This window comes from Homarus americanus, unplaced genomic scaffold (assembly GCF_018991925.1).
Source record: "Homarus americanus isolate GMGI-L3 unplaced genomic scaffold, GMGI_Hamer_2.0 scaffold40565, whole genome shotgun sequence".
In the NCBI taxonomy this organism is placed as follows: Eukaryota; Metazoa; Arthropoda; class Malacostraca; order Decapoda; family Nephropidae; genus Homarus; species Homarus americanus.
This window is the reverse complement of record NW_024735503.1, coordinates 127892-148628: the sequence shown is the minus strand read 5'-3', so window position 1 is coordinate 148628 and position 20737 is coordinate 127892. Positions and strand designations below refer to the sequence as shown.

The 20737-nt window shown below is 40.1% G+C and overlaps 2 protein-coding genes across 6 annotated transcripts in view; both read right to left on the bottom strand.

The window, feature by feature from the left end:
* Window positions 1-699: 699 nt before the first annotated feature.
* LOC121871160 (organic cation transporter 1-like) lies at window positions 700-9850 on the bottom strand. Of its 2 annotated transcripts, XM_042373308.1 has the most exons (11): window positions 9605-9850; window positions 9037-9119; window positions 5404-5774; window positions 5123-5238; window positions 4754-4916; window positions 4205-4359; window positions 3825-3993; window positions 2994-3215; window positions 2530-2744; window positions 2134-2312; window positions 700-1560 (listed from the first exon to the last, which is right to left on the bottom strand). In XM_042373308.1, the coding sequence occupies exons 3-11, from the start codon at window positions 5709-5711 to the stop codon at window positions 1300-1302; spliced, it is 1788 nt and encodes a 595-aa protein (XP_042229242.1). In that variant the 5' UTR covers window positions 5712-5774; window positions 9037-9119; window positions 9605-9850; the 3' UTR covers window positions 700-1299. The 2 variants fall into 2 exon arrangements, with proteins under 2 accessions (XP_042229242.1, XP_042229241.1); XM_042373307.1 differs by lacking the exon at window positions 9037-9119.
* Window positions 9851-13398: 3548 nt separating this feature from the next.
* The window catches only part of LOC121871159, a 119258-nt gene continuing 111919 nt past the window's right edge, over window positions 13399-20737 (bottom strand). For all 4 annotated transcript variants that reach the window (XM_042373303.1, XM_042373306.1, XM_042373304.1 and 1 more), the window contains one exon: window positions 13399-16669. In XM_042373303.1, coding sequence (XP_042229237.1) covers window positions 15038-16669 — 1632 coding nt within the window. In that variant the 3' untranslated portion in view covers window positions 13399-15037. The remainder of the gene's footprint in view (window positions 16670-20737) is intronic.

Genomic DNA, 20737 nt, shown 5'->3' with positions numbered 1-20737 from the left:
GAGGGCGAATTTATACACAACCTGCTGCCAACGTGATCGATTTAGATCTCGATTCTGTTCACATAACCATCACTCCTCCGTCTGTGCCAAGAAAATCAATCACCACCTTAATGGGGATGGTGTGGGCTTTGTTGTTGACCCCAGGTGTTGTAATTGTGGTGGCTGGCACAATGCTGACTCACGGCAATGCCCCAAACGTCCGCCTGTCCCAGGGGTAAAGCCTCCCCGAAGGTTGTCACCTTCTATGTTTGTTTACATTTTAACTCTCCCGTCTGAAGGGAACGCCGTTTTCGTGACGTCATCGATGGTTATACTACGTCAGAGACGGCCGTCAAAACAAGCTAGCGTGAATCGTTTATAGACCTTGGTGTGAACCGAGCTTAAGTTGGTCGCTATCAACAACAGACTATTACAAAAAATTTGCTTCGCATTGTAGTAATGAATCCGACAACGAATATCAACTCATCTTGTACTCATTGTTCAACACAGAAAGACAATTAGCAATGAGTGTGTACTTAGTTGACCAATTACCACCTAGAAATCTCTCGCAATGATTTGATCTGCACACTTTTTCTTCTCTCCTACAGTAGTACATTAGGCTTTCCTTATCAGTGGACCAAGACACTCACCTTCACCTCCTCCAAAATTTTCATTAGAGGAAATGTGAATTTAGAGGACTTAATTTATTCTAAGAAAAAATAAGTTAAAAACGGCTTTATTATACTTGAATTAAACTTATCATCTTCCAGTTATTCACTAGGAAAGTTTATCAAGAGGACAAGAGTTCAATACCACAGCACACAGTAAGGCATTTAATCTTGTTATTCAATAAAATCATCTTAAAATTATCCGATAAACATGTAGCATTTACACCTTAATTCGTTGTCACATCTTTATTGTGTAATAAATCACCTGTTTACTTCATATTATGAGGGTCAACCACCACAGAGTAGGGCTAACACAAACAACTCTTTACTCTCGTTTAAGACCTTAGTTGTTAAAGCCCAGTAATAAAATTATAACATCAACTCTTCGTCAGGTGTGATTTTTTTTTAATTGTATACAACCTGGTGTAAAACTTTCCTTCTGAGAGGGTGGGACGTCTCCTTGTAGCACTACGGGCGTAAATTATCTTTGGTTTACGCTTCTGTACACATGAAATTCCCATCGATTCAATAATGCTCGAAGTACCTAACAAAATACACTTTGGTTTTCTTACTCTAAATCATTATAAACTTATAATGAATTCAGTAAAGCATCATTATCAGTAACTGTCCCTTCAAAGTCCAGTCATCTACACTAAAACGCAGACGTGATACCATTGACGGTAGCCTTGCCCTTTTCTGCCTCGGTATGGCTGTACGTCGAGGGTGTGCGGTTGTGTTTGGTCCAGTGTGTGACGATGGCGCAGTAGGGTTGGTCACGCCCCACTTTGCTGGCTTGTTGGACGGTCTGAGGGAGAGGAAGGCCAAGGGTCTCTGGCAGGAAGGTACTTACCATCGCCCCACACAGACACAGACTGCAAAGAATGTAGTAGGGGAGCTTCCTGTCTGTGTTGCCCTGAGGAAGACACACAGTATGTTGGTGAATATGAGGAAGACACACAGTATGTTGGTGAGCATGAGGAAGACACACAGTATGTTGGTGAGTAATAATGAAAACGAAAAAACTTCCTCAGCGTTATATAAATAAGTTTTCAAGAGACAAAATAAATGACAACCAGATTATTTTTTACATTAAACATCAAATACAATAGAATCTAAATAGCACCGGAGTGATATTTCCATGAGATATTTATAAGTTTGATAGACTCAGAGTTAACTTTTGTGTGACCGAACATTATTTCAGCAGCTGAGTGACTGGTACAACTTTCACCATTATGTTAATCTGATACGACTCCAAGTACTATGTGACCTTATATGACCTCAGTACCCGAGTGCCTTATCCTGACCCCAGCATTTGAGACCTGACATGACCCCAGCATCTAAGAAACCTAACATGACCCCAGCATCTAAGAGACCTAACATGACTCCAGCATCTAAGAGACCCAACATGACAGCATCTAAGAGACCTAACATGACCCCAGCATCTAAGAGACCCAACATGACCCCAGCATCCATTAAGGTAACATACCAAGGCCATGAGGGTCGGGACGAGGACAGTAGCAGAGAGGCCCGTGACAGCTGTGACACCGTAGGATATGGAGCGAAGAGGCGTCGGGAAGAGCTCACCTATCTGCACATACACCACCAGCACCGCCTCCGTCACAAAGAGCTTCACCAGCCCGCAGAATGTCACCAACAACCACTGGTCTGCAGGAGAGCATTTAGAAGTTAAGTGTCTTCACAATCAATTCATACTTAAAACAAGGAGATTCTGTCAAAATGTTTCCAAGATCACGGGCTATTATTTATTTCTGTATTGTTACTATTATTATTTCTATTAATATCATTTATCAGCACTGGTGATAACGGCCTTCTCTGGGACTCACAAGTACTGAAGACATCCTTGTGTACTGTACTAGTTTACCTGTGATTGCAGTTGACGCCAGACCACTAAAGATAGCACTGAGGGAGAGTGTGTAGATGGTGGTGAGTCTCCGGCCCAGGTACTGCGCGGAGACCATGCCCAGGATGTTGCCGGGGATCTCCACAAGTGACAGGACGAAGAAGTTGACGAACTCATTGCCAGTCATGTTGTGGATGTTGAGCACGATGCCGGAGTACACCACGCAGAATATCACCCTGAGGGACGACACACGGGCAAGTGAGAGTTAGGACAGTGAATGGCCTCCTTGCATTCTAACTGTTTATCGATTCCACTATATCAATCAGAACATCTAGCTATCATTAATTAATCATACATTATATACATAGTTTTCTTTACCTTTGATAAATTACCTTATTGAGGGGTAACAACAGTGAGGTGTGGGGGGTAACACTAGTATGGTGTAGGGGGGTGTAATGTCAAAGGGGATTGAAGCCTCCACTCACGTGTTGAGAGTAGCGATGAGGAGGTGCTTCCGGAGTGTCTTGTGTTTGAGGAGATCTCTGACTGAGGCTGACTTTTTCTCAGCGGCCCTGGCTTCCTCCAGCAGGCGTCGGAGATCCGGTGGTACCCTCCTGCCGTTAGTAATTGCCACCTGGGTCATGATGGCCTCACACTCCTTCACCCGGTTCACAGAAAGAAGCCACCGTGGCGATTCCGGCAGGAACCTAATAGGAGTATAAAAGTTCCCCGTCTTAGTGGATTGTACAGAAGGTCTAGTAAGCTGTAGAGTTGATAATATTTAAGGAGTGTTATGTGGTGTTTCAAGATGTTTACAGGATGTTCTGGAATCCTATGATATTAAAAGTTTGAAGGGGGGGGGGAGAACTTAACTGCTACATACTCAATTATTATTGGAATGGTCTTCAGTGCTAGTAGGCAAAACAAACTACCTTGTGATAAAACAAAAGCATGAAGAGCCACAAAGTAATTGACCCTCCTCGTCGGATGACTTTAATTAGAAAAAAAATTATTTGTGACATGGACTTCATCCTCGCCTCTTCATCTCGACTGAGATAATTTTCAAAAGGTGATTACTTTTCTAGAGGGGGGGGGGGACCTCCATGGGCCTCTGTCGTCATGTCAAGTCACCTGCTAAACATGATCAGTACTCTGACAAACTCTATGATCTGGGTACTCGTTTCTTATTATGATATATAAGTTGTGACTGTAAATTTAATGTTGTCTTGACCTACAGAGTAAAATAAAAATATCACTCATGAGAATGCTTCTTTTACCAGCAGAGACTACTTGTGAGAATGTTGCTCAAGACTTACTTCCAGTAGAGGAGGAAGAGGATGGACGGAATGTGACAGAGTAAGCCGAAGGACCTCCAGTTAGCGAGGAGCCAGGCGCACAGGGAGACACAACACATGCCTAGTGTCCCCACCACGAACGACAACGCCGCCGTCAGCCCTCGTAGTTTCTCTGAGCTTAGTTCCACCACTGCCACCCAAAACACTTACGTTATTTACAGATAAATTTACAAAGCTTCATAGTATGAGACAACTTTCCGTAATTTTGTTAATAAATAAAACAAAACATTTCTTCGGTACACTAAAACCATCAATGAAAGACCACAAAGAATTGTTTAATAAGGCTGGGCTTATGAAGATGCCACCTAGAGATCACAACGTCTCTAGCAGAAGGTACTGACCGATGATGTAGGGCATCTGGTAGATACTGAAGAAAGCGAAGCAGTTCAAGAAGCGGGCGATGGCGAAGAACTGCCAGTTGGGCATGTACATGTTGACGACGCCGAAGAAAAAGTTGATGGACGCCGCCAGGAAGAATACCGGCCGGCGACCCACCCTGTAGGAGGAGCAGAAGAATGGTAGTGGTGGTGACAGTGTTAGTCGTTTACTACTTTGTACGATCCTTACATTTTAACATCCACACACATGCACACACATAAGACACACACACACTCTCACCTCTTGCTCTCATTTTCTTTCATATATTACATCTTTTACCTCCGCCAAGATGAACCAATAACAGCCGAGAATACTGGGAGTCTCTTTACACAACAACCACCCCAAATAACCCCACAGATGTGGTTCAGATAACCCCGGAGGTAGCTCGAGGAGTATCTCTGATTAACCCCTTGTGTACGGGGTTCTCTCTGCGCTGAGTATCGCCTGACGTTAGCTAAATAGAATATTAAAAGTAGCATGCAGTGGTGAAGGGGTTAAGGACATTCACCAACCTGTCAGCGAGGATGGAGAGCAGTAACGTGCCCACAGCGTTGCCCGCCACAGCCAGGGAGAAGATGGTGGTGACTGTAGAGGCCTGGTCACACACCCAGTCGAAGTGAGTGACCGAAGTCTCTTGCCAGTTTCTGCGGTCGTAGTCCCATCCGTACTGACAGTCTGTCGAGGATAGTATTAGGATATGGTTGGTAAGCTGAGGAAGTCAATAGGACTCCTAACTGCAAAATGGACTTAAAAGCGTTAAATAGCGTATGATCTATGGTTACAGATTTGAAGACAAAAAAATTTACTTTTGCATTAAGTAATTTGGGAATTACTGTTACATATAACTCCTGAGGGAGGGAGGGTAGAGGCGCGGGACTAACAGGTAGTGGTGGTATTGTCGATGACGAAGGTGTTATGGCCGCCTCTTCCGACACCGTAGCTGATGTTGTACATGGAACACTTGCTCAGCTGTCGTGTCCCGTCCGCCCCCGCCTCCCTGCGACACACTAATTTCTCAAAGGTTTTGTAAATGGTCACACTTACAATATAAACTTTACAAATTATACAATTACACCTTAAAGCCATGACTTAAAATATTTTAGCTACATTCTATACTGAAAGGTATTGTGGCAATAACTAAAACTCATCCTGTTATACTCACCAAGGTAGCGTCATGTTCTGCCACTCCTCCACGCTTACATTGTGCTTTGCTCGGCCCGGCACATGACAAGAATGGTCGGGGGTGGACATCATCAGCAGGAGGGAAGAGGCGCCGAATGGGGAGTAGAAAGAGAGGGGCAGCATGAAGGCATACAGCAGGAGCTTCTGGTAGCGTCCTTCCGTTCCCACAGCCACCATTACCCGCTCGAAGAAGGTGAGGGAAGGATCCAAGCCTTCATCACCACCACTACCCGGGTCCTCTCCGACCATCATCTTACTCTCGTTGCTTTTCGTGTCATTGTCCTCCATCTTTGTACTATCAAAGTCCTCTTACCTGTGTCTTCCTGATCCTCTTCTAACTTCCTCCTCTCTCTGTAAACACATCGTCTATTAGTATCTGCGAATAGCTTGAGATCGTAACAGAAAATTAGCCATTGATCAGTATTCTTTCAATACAAAAAAAAAAAACAGTACAGGTACAGATAAGTGCGTGCTTTTATTAGGACTTACTTTACAGGTAAGTAGAGGTTCATTAATACCAAGACTGCGGCAGTATTGTATGAAGACCAGGTGGGACATCATAAAGTGTTAGAGGCATTTAGCTTATAAACAAATGCGTAATCAACTATATACACAGAAATAAGCTCTGTATACACTTGAACATGGCTCAATTGTGCCGCCCAGCTCTCTTCCCGGTCGTCCTTATACAATAAAAAAACAACAACAGTATACTTGTGAGGGCACCAATGTGAAGACAGCCTCGGGTTACCCTTCTATCTAGCTGCCTCGGTCCCTTATTCAGGCGGCGACCTTGTGACTGACTTACTGTCACTCATTATTTATTTGCAAGGAGGCGTAATATAAGCTGGAGTTCTCATTCATCCTCACAATGCCAAACTCCTGCTAGGGTATTCCTTGTATGTTAAATATCCAAAGCAGCAATCAATTGGGTCAGGAAAGGTAGAAATTGGGGTACTTAATTTAGCTAACAAAAATAATGGGTTGTCCTAATACTGAGTCGACACAAGTCAACAAATCTTTATACAGAGTCTAAAGTCTATAACATTATGCGCCACAGCCAACCACGAGTCATCAAGGTTACCGTTTAAATATTACTACAGACTTGATACTGTATGAGATACAGCGCCACACAGTGACAACATCCTCGACTCGTCCCTGACAAACGAGACAACTTCACCCACTTCTAAATTTAAACACTTCCTTTCACTTGACTAGTCTAGACCGCCATATTCTGACCGATTCATCTGCCATTCCTCATTTTTATTGCATGAAAAATACGCCAAAAATCACTAGAAATATGAAATTACTAAATATAAATCTAACAATTTATTTTCTACATACACAGGAATTTAAACCGAGTATGTATATTTTACACATATGTATGACTTCCTATTTTCTATTCTTTAGTTTATCCTCTGCACCTCCTCAGCTCCCTTTCTCTCTATTTCCTCCACTACTCCCTCCTCTCCAGCCTGTCATGTTAACAGCGTCCCGTTTACTCGCATCCTGTTATGAGAGTTACGTGGCTCTATAGCAACTTTTCAGAGTTAAGTTCTCGCCCGCATGCCGCGTTTATTCATGGACATTACTTGTTTATTTCTACCTATTAGCATCTCTTTCTTTGTGATTTTTATGGACAATGCTTTTTTCATGTTATATATTTATCATGTCTCTCCTTTATTGCTAGATTTTTACAATTGATGCTTTCTCTTTCCTAGTTTCTGTAGTGAATTTATCGCATCCGAGTATGATCATCGTCTATCGTATTATCTTGTAGATTACTCTTTGGTCTATTATATCTGACGTAATAATCTGTGAGGTTAACATAATTAAGGTGAGATTAGATAAGGTTTGGATATGTAAAGTTTAATTAGGTTAGATTTAGTTAAGTAAGGTAAAATGAGGGTAGTTTAAGCAAGGTTTGGTTAGGTTGGATTTGGCTAGGCTATTTTCATATCTTACACACTGATCTTACATAATCAGAAAGCAAACGGATAGGGTGGTGGTGATGGAAACCAGCTGTGCTCTGTCAAGACAGGAAGAAGGTCGCGACCCTCACTAGCAGAATTCACTGGTGGCCAGAATTATAACAAGTGGTGGCGACGACGTTGAGGGTCTGCGACCTAAACCACACTTGACTTCAATTGCACACAGCTTCAGCTTATCCTATTAATAAACATAACTCGACCTACCCTGACCTAGACTAACAATAGAATCCACTCTTAATGGCTGTATATCATCATCTATTACGGCAACTGTACTCACACACATGCCACCTGCCTTACCCTTTCTTCTCACCCCTGTTACATCTTATTCGTACACCCTCATCAGACACTAAACTGATATAATCCTTCCTGTTCGTTCCCCTGCATGTATTCATTATCATCTCACGTCATATATACACACCTACCCTTACACGCCCATATCCTCTTGATCGCCCACTGTCTTGTCCACGCCCACATCTCCTGTCAACTACCACAGATATCCCCTTGGACGCCTACACCTCTCCTTCACGCTCACACCTCCGCTATATATATTCCTACGTCGTGTACCAGCAGCTGATACACGACTGCGTGTGAATCAAGTCCTAACACAGAGATCCTTCACTCTTCCAGGAAAATTAATTAATGGGGTAGAGCATACGCTGCCCAGAGTCTGCTTTTGTTCGTTGCTCCCCCCATCATATGTTATAACTAACTCACTTTTTGAAGTTGTGTACACTCTTTTAACGAACCTGAAAGATTTTTTTATTATAAATTTACGTCATTGCCGCGTCTGATTACAATTTTACAACTAGAGAATAATCTTCACTACACCAGAGCTTATTCTCCGATAGTAAGTAATGATGTTGCAACTTTCAAGTCAACACGTTTGTCCAACACTGATTCAGCGCACGTTAGATGATTCACTGGCCATAAAATTATTATATTTGTCTTTTAATGATGTCTAAGATACATGAATTCATTTATTGTTTATAGATAATAGAATCCAGAGAAAGACAACAATACGGTGGATCGACTCGGGATAAAACCTCGAGTATTGTCAAGTCACATTCAGGATAATATGAAACAACACGCAATAGTACGTCCTGGCGAAAATACTGTACCGGATGAGCGCAGCGACGTATGGATACACGGCTTGACCTCCTGTATCAAATATTGTGATAATGCGATAACTAAATTACCTTCGAAGTTAATAAATCAGGAAACGTATTATTAAGACTTGACAAATATACACACGTTTTCTATTACCTCGATAAAAAGATTAGGTTCTCGGATACGCCCTGAAAATTTCCCTTAACCTTTTGAGGGCAAAGTGTCCCTTAGGTATTTTATTCTGGCTAAAGGGCTAACCTATTTTCCTGGCTCATTACCAATAACTTAACTTTGAATATTTACCTTATAAAAAAACTCAACAGCACTTAAGATTCTGGTGACCTTTGACCCACAACGGGGCCTAAGGGGCGAAAAGATTAGAGTAATTATCGCTTCTGCGCTTCACCTTGCACAGGATGTAAGGGAGTGCCCCATAAACTAGCCCCCTCCGGGGCAATCTGTTAAAGTAATTATAACAAATTTAAAAGAAAAATATGCCGGAAAACCAGCTACATTACCTGTCATAACACCTGATTACCAGGACATAATGAGCCAAATTCTGTTCTGGCGGCGAAAGGCATCAGTTGCGTCAAACTTGTTACTACAACAAGAATGGGGGAGGTAAGTGTCGAGTATTTGCTGACACAAGTATCTTATCTTTTAAACATAAATAAAGGTTATTTGAAAATCCTTTTAAAAGTGGCTGTGAATATTGTTTTTAAATTCGGTATCAGATCAGTTGCTTGAACATTATATTGCCGGGAAACATTTTTATGAGTTAACGTGTTCAGTAGCCACTATAAGGATATTAATGCTGGTTAAAGTTCGGTTAATCCCAGCCTCCCAGGGTACCTTACATATAATTTCTTTTAACCACTAGTACAGTATGGGGTACAGAGTGAAATTTTATTTGTTAAGCTTAAATCTGTGACCTGTCTACACGGGAAATATTGGGTACCGTATTTAAACACAGAAGCGTCACTTTTTTTCCCTAAATACTATGACATCCTTAGGACATTTAAACGATATCTTTAGATATAAACAACAAAAACAAGTCAATTAGCATAAAAAAGTACAGTCGTTTACCTTTCAATAACTTAAGGGACTCTTCCGATGTCTATCTTCCACACGAGCTTACATTTTCCGTACCTCAACACAAAGGACGAAATACTACTTAAAGTTGAATAAGGTGGTTCCTCAGCATAAACTATCCCATTTGTGATTTCAAGGTAGGACACATTTTTGGTTTATCGTTTGGTTTAACAACTACACACAACACACCAATCAGTCAGTCCGCCACTCCTGTCAGCAATGCCACTCGTTCTATAGGGAGTAGGGAGCGTCTATTAGCAGTGCCGCTGTGATAGTTATCGTACCGCGACCAAGGTGTTAAAATAATTACACTTGAGGTCATGAACTGACGTTAGGCCTATCACGTTGTCGAGTCAAATTGATTTATTATTGCTGAATTTATTTTATTAATTTTATTTTCCAAGTTGTTTTTGGTTGTCAGTAAACACGATAAACAAATCTTGAAATATGTATACAATGAGGCTATTCATTTTCCTTACAGCATTTAATTAGATATACTTTCCAGATGATCTAGTGCCCTGGGCGTTCTCAACCATTAAACTGGTCCCGTGCTGTACAAGGAAACTGATCTTAAATAAAACTGGTTCTTATTATACACTGTATATGGTTCAAGGGGTTGAAACAAAACGTTTTTTGGCTGCAGTAAAAAGTCTCACTGATATGAATCATACACGTCACTTAAACCATACAAGTTACCTAAATCGTACACGTCGCCTAAATCATACACCTCACCTAAATCATACGTCACCTAAATCATACAAGTTACCTAAATCATGTCACCTAAATCATACACCTCACCTGAATCATACGTCACCTAAATCATACACGTTACATAAATCATGTCACCTAAATCATACACGTTACATAAATCATGTCACCTAAATCATACACGTTACATAAATCATGTCGCCTAAATCATACACCTCACCTAAATCATACGCCTCTCGACCAAGGAATATTGTCGTAGGGAGTATTATAAGGATATCGGAAGTAGCTCTATATAACCCGATGGGCTTCTTTCTGTACCGGTGTTAATTCATGAGATACCAAAACCTTTACTGTGAGCTTTTGACTTAATAAACGTTTTAGTGTTGTGAGCTCACCAACATCATAGTATCTTGTGTCGTGAACTTGTGACACAGTAAAGCGCTTGTCGTGAACCACCATGCTATTTAGTTATGAACTAAGGACACACCAAGTTATTTTGAGTGTCGTGAGCTTAAAACACACTAAACTTTCAAGTGTTATGGTCTTATTGAACCTTTGTGTAGCGAGAACATCAGACGCCACCCTCACTACTAATATGGACTTACGCTATACTAAGCCATCCAGTGAAGTGAGTGTACGACTTATCAAACCTTCTAACGTTAAGAACGTACCCAGGAAATGTGACAATTCTTATGCTTTAAGATTCCAGTAGAATATTTAATCTTAGGTATATATGTATGTAAATTTCTATTACAGAAATACCACGAATACTTGTTTATTCCAAAAAGACCCATTAACCCCATAAAACGAACTCTTATGAAAAGGTACAGGTCGCGCTGAAAAATCATCATCGTTGGAGGTTCCATCCACCGCCTGTGGAGAAACATTAACTCTCTCGCTGCACTCGTTGGTGATATTGTCTTCTTTGCTAATGTTCCTGGCGGGTTAGGACTCCATTTAAGACTACATTCCAGTAAATTCCAATAAGAGTTATTTTTAACTTGATCAACTGGGTTCAGACTTATGTATGGAATATGCCAAGTGACGTCTGAGTATACTGTATGGTTTGGTTAAGATCCGCTGCGAATAATGTGGGAGGGTGAGGGATAGAGGATGTGCGCTGTGCTGTTAATTTATGCAGACTCTAATTTCAATTACGATAGCTTTACATTTCATCTTTTAAGGTGTTATGCTATGGATTTATAGAGGAAATTAGATAAATTCCGATTCAGAAAGGATATAGGCAAGCACTGGTTTGGTAATAGAGTTGTGGATATGTGGAATAGGCTACCGAGTGCTATAGTAGGATCGGGGACGCTAGGGAGCTTCAAGACGAAGTTGGATAGGCACATGGAAGTGCTGGGATGGGTGTGAAAGGGATCTGCCCTGTATGGGCCAGTCGGCCTCCTGCAGTATCCCACTTTCTTATGTTCTTATGAAACTTTGCACGGCGGTGATTATGGGCAGGAAATATCGGAGGTATTGAAATTGAGGTAATTTGCAATCACTTGATGCCACTGATCGGCTTGTTAGCCGCTTGGTCACGTCTCTGATTACTTTTCCTTTTCATTTATCTTCTTCACCAAAAGATCGGCTCGCTAGCCGCCCGGACGATCGGTCACGTCTCTGTCACGCACTGTTGGCAAATACTGGGCATGCACCGGCTCCTGAATGTACTTGAACCTGCTCCAGTGTTGGTCAAGTCTTGTCTTGAAAGAGCTCACACTCGGTGCAGTCACAACACTCTCTGGTAGATTGTTCCAAGAGTTTACAACCCTCACTCCGAAAAAGTTTGCCCTCACGGTTTTCTGACTTGCAGCTTCTTCAATCTTGAGCTATGACTCCTTGTGGGGGCGAGCGTCCGCCAGCTCCAAGTAAGGACACTCAACTGAGTAGTGCCCCCTGAGATGCTTATACACCTCAACTAGGTCCCCCCTTGCCCGTCTGTAGTATAAGCTAGGCAAATTCAGGCGCTCCAATCTCTCAGGGTAGCTGAGTGCCGAAGTGCAGGCACCAGTCTGGTGGCCCTCCTTTGAACATTTTCAACCAACTGACAGTCCCTAGCATATCTCGGGGACCAGATGGGGAAGCACTTCACTCCTGAAGATCGTTACGAGGGATGGACCGTCTAGATATCTGAACGACCTTCTTATCAGACCCAATAATTTATTTGCCTGATTTACCTTCTTCTCGCAATGGCCCGAGAACTTCAGCTCATTGTCAACATACACACCTAGGTTCTTCTCACACACAGTCTCAACTAGTGCAGTTTCTTCATCCCGTTGGGACATATAATACGCCTCCTTACCGTTGGTACGCCCCAGGTGCATCCTCTTAACACTTCGTGACATTGAATCTCAGCAGCCATTTCTTCGACCATTCCTGGAGCCCACAGAGGTCCTTCTGCAGTTCTTCACAGTCCGCTTGATTCTTAATTTCGGCTTGGTCCAGGTAATTCAATGTTTTTCTCTGGTAGTGTGGGTCCCACAGAAGCCATTGTGAGTTGTGAGGGGAATAGCGGGCACAAGAGAGAACTGTATACGCAGACTGAGAACAATGAGACAGGCCCTGCTAGGTCAGCGACTTCTACCCTCTGGTGGCAGGGCACGTCATGTTACATTAGACCAATCACAGCTAGCGGCAAAGGGAATGCGTGGGTGGTAAGGATGCGTCGCCCAATCACAGTCCGATACGTCATATGACGTCAGCAGTAACGTAAGAGCGGCCTAATGCGCACCACTTACCGCGCCGCTTCCCGCGTATGGTCAAGAATGGACCGCGTGGGTAAAAAAGGAGGCGGTGGTCTGGACCTCTCCAGCCGCTCGCCGCGTAAATGATCAAATTTACTGCGTAATTAAAGCATTTTCATTCTGACAAGGCACCGCGTAAGTTACTATATATATATATATATATATATATATATATATATATATATATATATATATATATATATATATATATATATATATATATATATATATATATATATATATATATATATATATGTCATTGGTACGACACTATAATTTACATTCATCACATATGCTGTACAGTACAGTATTAAGGTCAATCAAAAAAAATTTCCATCACATAGTTTAATATTTCCTGGTCCAGCATTTAAGCTTACATTACAAGCTACCTGCACTGATAACCCAAGGCAAGCTAGGACACAACTACTGTACAGTGGTTGTACAAATGTAAAGAAGAAATGGTTGGGCACTCATAGTACTCAACATGTTATGTAGAATTTTGTTGAGCCTTGGCCGAGAAGAAGGTACAATTGTACTGTATTTCCTCTGGACTTGACTATATAGAAGCTTTTCCTGATACAGTATATGGGTCAACAGTACTCCATGGATTTTCGAGCACATAATCACAGCACGTATTTTTTGGGATGATTTTCCAATCACAAGATTACACTTTTAAACACAAGATCAAATTTTACAACATTTTCACAAGTAGACATATTTTGGTTATCAACATTTCCATTAGCTTCTTTTACAATCTACATAGCATCATATAATCAGTTTCCACAATCACATTTATATTTTCTTACTTTGCTTACTATATTATTTGCATTTATATATACAAATGCTTAACTATTGAATATCAGTAAATGCTATTAAACATGAAAACTGGCTAAGCAACTATTATCTGCGGACCTTAACAATGGGTATAGCATCAGCTGTTCTTCATAGCTCCAACGCAACGCTTCCTCCAACCAAAGATAAACAAACCCGCTATAAACAACATAATAATTACTGTATCAATTAATTTTTCTACAATGAAAACCAACTCTGTAATTATGATGTTCCTGTTCAAGAAAGAATTTGTTAGAAAATAATAATTATAATTGTCAAAGAAAGATTATTGATTGGAATGCAGAAATATTGCCCTTGACAAACTTATGAATTACATAATGTACATGAAATACAAATCTTTTTCAAATGCTAAGTGTCAATTGTGTGACCATAAACTCTCAACACAGATATCTACTACAAATATCAGATTAGACTAGAAATGAATAAGACAACCATTAAGTATAAGAGGTGATAAAAAAAATTCCTCAGAATATTACAATTGCAAGGAAGAGTAATGTCTTTAGGGAAGTATTTTACTTGAAATCTGGATCCAGATATACTGTATATACAATATAAATGATTGTATGTGACTTTCTTGTGGGCATTTACAAATTAGCCTGCTCTTTGGCACATGAATTGGGTTACTCAAACATGAAGAGGCCAAAATAGTGAATCAATTATTATACTGCACTTAAATGAAGTTACCATGGCAAATTCCAAGTTAGGTTCTGAAGTCAAAATGCACAACCAGTATAAGCAAACTGGAACTAGATGAAGATGTCTCAGATATACAAAGTGTGGCATCTTTAACAATATAATATTAACAAAGTGTGTCATGAACACAGGAAACTACAAGCTACTAAATGCTACTTGGCACACTAAGAGAAATAAATATATACCCAAAGAAATAATATTTTACAATGACTTGAGTGTACCTATGTATATACAATTATATTTACAAAACACAATACAGTATAATGAATAGAAGACATAGAACAAAACAAATGTAAACTTCTTGCCACACTATCCATTTCCTAATATTATATTTAGTGCCTCTAGTTATTTGATTAATCATTGAATGTTTTCTCTGGCACTCATCTGAACTCTTATTTACTTCCTCTTGTATACCTGAGCCTCTTCAGTACCTACGATTGTAGTAAGATCTGCTTAAGGAGTGTTTCAGAGCTTCTGCATATGTCATCTCAAGCTTTCTTAGCTTGGCAACTTCAACGGACGGGTAGTTGATCTTGGGGGTAGTTGGTTTTACTCTTGATTCCGAATCTGCAGATTGCTGTTTGTGATTTTCATTTTGGGAACGTTGTCTTTGGTCAGCATTGTCCGGATGCGGATTCCTGTGGTGCTGGCTGTTATTACTACGATCTCGGTGCTTGCGTGATCTATGGTGTTCACAGCGCCCACGGCTAGAATTATAGACAATTCGAGTATTGCTGACCTCTCCGTCTGGCTGTATGTGCAGAGTAGGGAAGTCGTCGGGTTGTTGTCTCTGAAGATGGACCTGATGAGGGTCTCGTTCCCTTCTATGATGTCTGTGACTGGACTGTGCAAGCTGCTGGGACATATTCAAATTCTGGTTTCCATGAGTGTACTGATATTGTCCCTGAAACGGTTGTTGCTGGTAAGAGTCTAAGCGGATGCGATGGTGACGGCGGCGGCGCTTCTGTCTGCTGGATGGTCTTGAGTCACTACCCAGATCAAGGGTATCAGGTCGGGGAGGTTTGTGTGTAATGAGCTGATCCTCTGGTGTAGTCTGGTAATCTTTCTTTTCCTGTACATCTGAATCCTCTGTTGAGGGTGTGATAGGAGTTTTAATCTCGGTCATTCGTGATGACGGAGATTGGATAAATTCTTTAGTAATAGTAACAATCTCTCTCTCTTCAATAGTTACAATTTTAGACTCGATGGAGACCTGAACATGAGTAGGATTACAACTTTCTGGGGATGAAGACTTGTCTTCCTCAGTGTTTGCTGGGGAAACCTTAAGTTCCACTGCATTTGCAGGAGTATTGCACTCCTCAGTCTTGACTGGGGTGGTCTTGTTGCTGACAAAAGTTTTTTCTGTGGTGGTTTCTTGTGCCTGGGGAGTCTTGGATGTCTTAGAGGTTTGAGTTTGAGTATCTTTTTCATCCACAGTTTTCTTCAAGACTGTGAAGATCTCCTGGAATAGTTTTTTATACTCAGGAGCTGTCTGGAATCGTCTATCACAAGGATTGACAGGAGAGCTCAGGTCTAAGCACTTGGAAGATAAAGTTGGTGTTGGTGTCAAGTCATCAAATATTTCACGATAAGGCGTCTCTTCTCCAGTCTGTGTCGACTTATTACTCAGCCTACTCTCTCCATCTGAGAAGCCAGAAGATGATGTCTCCACTTCTGAGAATTCTTCCATATTACTCTTAGGGCGACCAACAGAAGGCTTAAGGTCACAAGTGCAGGTATGACAACGTTGGCACTTCATAGTGATGGTAGTGCCATGCATGGCATCTGTCATCACCAAGCTCATTGGACCTGACATATCATCCACCCCTGGATGCACCAGACCTTCATGACTTAGCTCTGAATCTTGTGTGGGCTGCTGATGGTGTTGCTGTTGTTCACGTGCTTCCAAAAGAGCCTCATACTTCTCAATTAAGATGCGGTAAGAAGTGTCAAGTTCTGACAGTAAGGAGTTGTGTGGTGCATCTGCTTCTGTGCCAGGGGACGTCCCACCAGACCCTACACGGCTCACCACTTGGCCAATTGATGCCAAAGATTCCTGTTGGATAAAAAATATATATTTGATAAGAAACAACATGAAACAAGTGAACTAATAATAGTATACACTAATGTAGATTGTAATGACTTATAAAAAAGGCAGTGGGTACACCAATTAACCAAATCATTAAAAATAAACTTTCATTGTATCTAAACCAACAAAAATTCCTCAGAATGTCCATGAAAAAAATGTCATGCAATTTTATCTTACAAAAGTACAGGGTATTCCTATTCTTTAACATCTCAAAATATATTAAACAAGTACTGTAGAAGAAGTATGTTTATGATTTATATAATATATTATATATAATACTGCTACATCATATTTATATATAACTATATCTTAACCTAATCCTAGCACTGAAATCAATCCACCAAGTTCATAGAAATTTATAAATTACTGAATGTACAGTATATAAACCATAATTGTCATGATTTACAGGAATTTATCTATCATAAGTCAAAGGTATTACTCTACAAATACAATACTTAGACCAATAATGTGCCTTACAAATATTATATACATATGAACTCAAAAACTGGAATTCAAGGAAGGAAAACCACTGCTCTTATGTAATGCTCTATCCCCTCAAACTTCTTGTCAGCCAGTCAGGTGGTTGGTCAGTTACGAGGAGGAGGTCTGTGACGTAAGCCACAAGGTGCTCAGAAATTATGAAACAAAGGCAAAGGACAGATTTGCATGGCATAAAAAAAAAGTAAAAAATCATATTTTGTTCCATAAACTTTGTTTGCATGAATGTTAACTTCAGCATGAGCTTTAGTGCAGCTAGATGTGTGTATGTAGTTAGATGTGTGTGTGTGTGTTCATGGTTGGATGTGTACAGTACATGACAAAGGCAGATCCAAGGGGTCCCCTTTTCACCAGAAAATTCCAATAATTTTTCTTTAATACAGTATTGTACTCAGGCGTTTTTGTATAGTAAAAAGTAATTACTATTGACCTCAGAATATCTCCTAATATCAAGTTCCCATGGCTTCAAAATGGCCCATGATATTGGTCAGATTAAAAATAAATAAAAAATCGGGTGGGGAGGGGGGGGGCTTACAGTGCCCCCCCCACCCACCTCAGCTGGGTGAGCTCACTGTGTTCACCATGTTTCCCCATCCACAACTTCTTGGAACCCCCTCCCTTTTGATATTCTTGGATCCACCCTTGCATGCACTATCTGTGTATTAGGAGACACTAGAAACAGTAGTCTGATAGATAAAGCAATAAACTGGTGACAATTGTGAAAAATATGTAGACAAAATTGTTTATTTCATTACCTAATGACCACTACAACTGATGATAGCCTTAACGGGGTAATGAAGATGGTGGCCTGTGTAGGTCCTCCATTGTTTTTGAGCTTCAAAAATTTGGTGCCAGTGATAATTAATAAAAACTGCACAAATAATCCTGATGAACACCATAATGTGGTCAGGTTATGAGCTTCATAAATGCTACATAAAGTGTAAGTTAAAATATGGAAGGTGAGAATAAAAAAGACACTTCCCTACACATTGTACAGCAGCAATAATCAACAATTAAAAGAAAACTAAGTTCATAAATGAAAATAATGTACAGATACATACGACTAAAATAAACCTTGTACTAAAATTAAGCAAAGCCCCTTTCAGGATTGTAAATACTGTCATTTAACAGCTAATGAGACCCAAATTCATTCTTGAATACTGTACAGGACATTATCATCAAACAGTAACAGCTGGTAACTCACTGTCACAACTCAAAGCCTTAGACAATTTTCACTTAAATATTGATTTTTTTTTAAGAGTTTGGCTTCTTCTAAATGACATACTCCTGCTGGTAATTCCTATTGTGATCCTTCTTAGGTTGCCCATCTGCACGAATGGAGAGATACAGTAATATAATACATGTACCCCCAATAGCTAAATGAGTGTAAAATTCAAACTGAAAGCTGCCAAACATGGTGCAGTTCATCACATCATTACCTCTACAAACTGTAAATATATCAATCTCTTGTAACTAACTACAATTGATGGGGTTATTTTACCATTGCAGTTAATTACATAAAGCAATACAAATGCTTGTAATGTAGTTCACATGCACTTTTTTTTAATCCGTTTTGGGAAATGTATACAGTACTGTACAGTAACCCTTACAGGAAATATTCTTTAATAGTCTTGACTATTTGCAAGTGTTTTGTGGAGAAACCAATTTAAAATTATGGATATCACATATTCTAAAACAAGACAGATAAGCACTCAATCAATATTCTTTGTAAAACATGCATTATAAAATGAATTTGACTAATTTAATGTGTATACAGTATCTTATTTAAGGATAATAATTCATCCAAATGTGTTAAAATATGCTATTTTTAGTGTAGGCATTTGATAATGTGGTCCCAGGTGCTCAGGGAAGAGGTATGTGGAGGTGGTTAAGAATATGTCAACTCTTCCATTCACTGACAACATTCACACATCTTCATAATTAGTCAAACACTCACATTTTTCATTCAATCTTTCAGAATTTCTTAGTCTATGTTTTTTCTTCTCATCTCCAAGTGCAAGGAGAATGTGTATATTATGGCCCAACAGTCTTTAAAGTTGCTCAGTAAATTCTCCAAGAACTCATGTTGGGACTTTTGACACTTGAAGATAGTGAGGAACTAAGTAAATGAATTGTATATGTGTGTGTGTGTGTGTGTGTGGGGAGCAAGTACATCACCAGTCTGAAGATGGACATAGGAATAAACAGTATCAATATATTTATTTTATCATTTTCACCACTTATCAGCTTACAAGCCATTCAGGTGGTTGGTTGGTTGGTTCTTGTTTACTCTATCATGACCTTCATTGTCCAGTGTTAGTACAGGTGGAAACCAGAGTACTGGAAGTAAACCTTTGTTGGTTTGTAGAGTCAAATTGAATAAGACCTTTCTCACATCTACTCAGACTGAAGATCGAACTTGGGATACAGTAGTGAAAGGTAAGCATGCTACTGCTGTATCACCAACAGGTACAGTTCAGTAAATATATACCTATATGGTATATAAGTGAATGACACTTATTGATTAGTTTACAATATGTTAAGACTCAATTATAGATATTATAAAGTGTCAACTTCAGGCAACTCATAATTACTATTTTTAGTTTAGATAACTCAAGTACAGTACAGTACAGTACAGTACATACATTAATTCAATCAAACCTTGGCAAGTTTTTTAAACTTACACAGACTGAAAAGCCTTCAAGATACAGTACTACTGTTTGGGCTTAAAATTTTGTTACTGGTCAATTTGATGACCTTCACAGTACTTTACATACAATCTAAATACCACATCAACACCACGCCAATTGGATGACGGTTTTTGAGGGTCTCAGTCTCATGACCAAGGTAAATATAATTAGAAGTAACTAATGGAGTACTTTCTGATATACAAGCATGCAGTAACTACACTCTCTGACACTCAGTCAAACACCTACTGCAGACTCGCACCAACACCACTTACGCCTCTTTTAGAACTTGATAAAGGGGATATAATATTTTCTCTTCTGATGACTGAGTAAGCTGTTGGAGTGAGGTGGTGGTGTTTGCTTGTAAGGCTTCTCAACTTGTCTGGGGTCTTCAGATAATGTTTTATACCCGAACAATGAACGTACGGGAAGTATCTCAAAAAAGGAAATAAGGAGAACGAGAAGTACAAGAAGCCAGTCTATTCCGTAGGACACCAAGCCCGTGAGGTGCACACCCTGATGAAAAAATGAGTAACCAAACATAAATGGTGAATGAGGTAAGGCCAGCCAAGAGGATCCTTCAACTATAGTACGTATGTGGTGAATGAGTGAGTGGGTGGGCCTGTAAGCTGAGGCACCTGAACCAACACTGTACTTGTGTATCTGCTATAAAATAATAAAGTTAACTAATACCTCTGCTTGAACTTGGCTAAGCATCAAAAAGATTAATGTTAAAGTCTTTCAGAAAAATGACCATGTTAAATTGCAGACAAACTGGTTCAGCTTCTGATGATGAAACTTATAAATCTACCACAGAATGTTCTCAAGTGACTACTCGTTGATAAGTAGG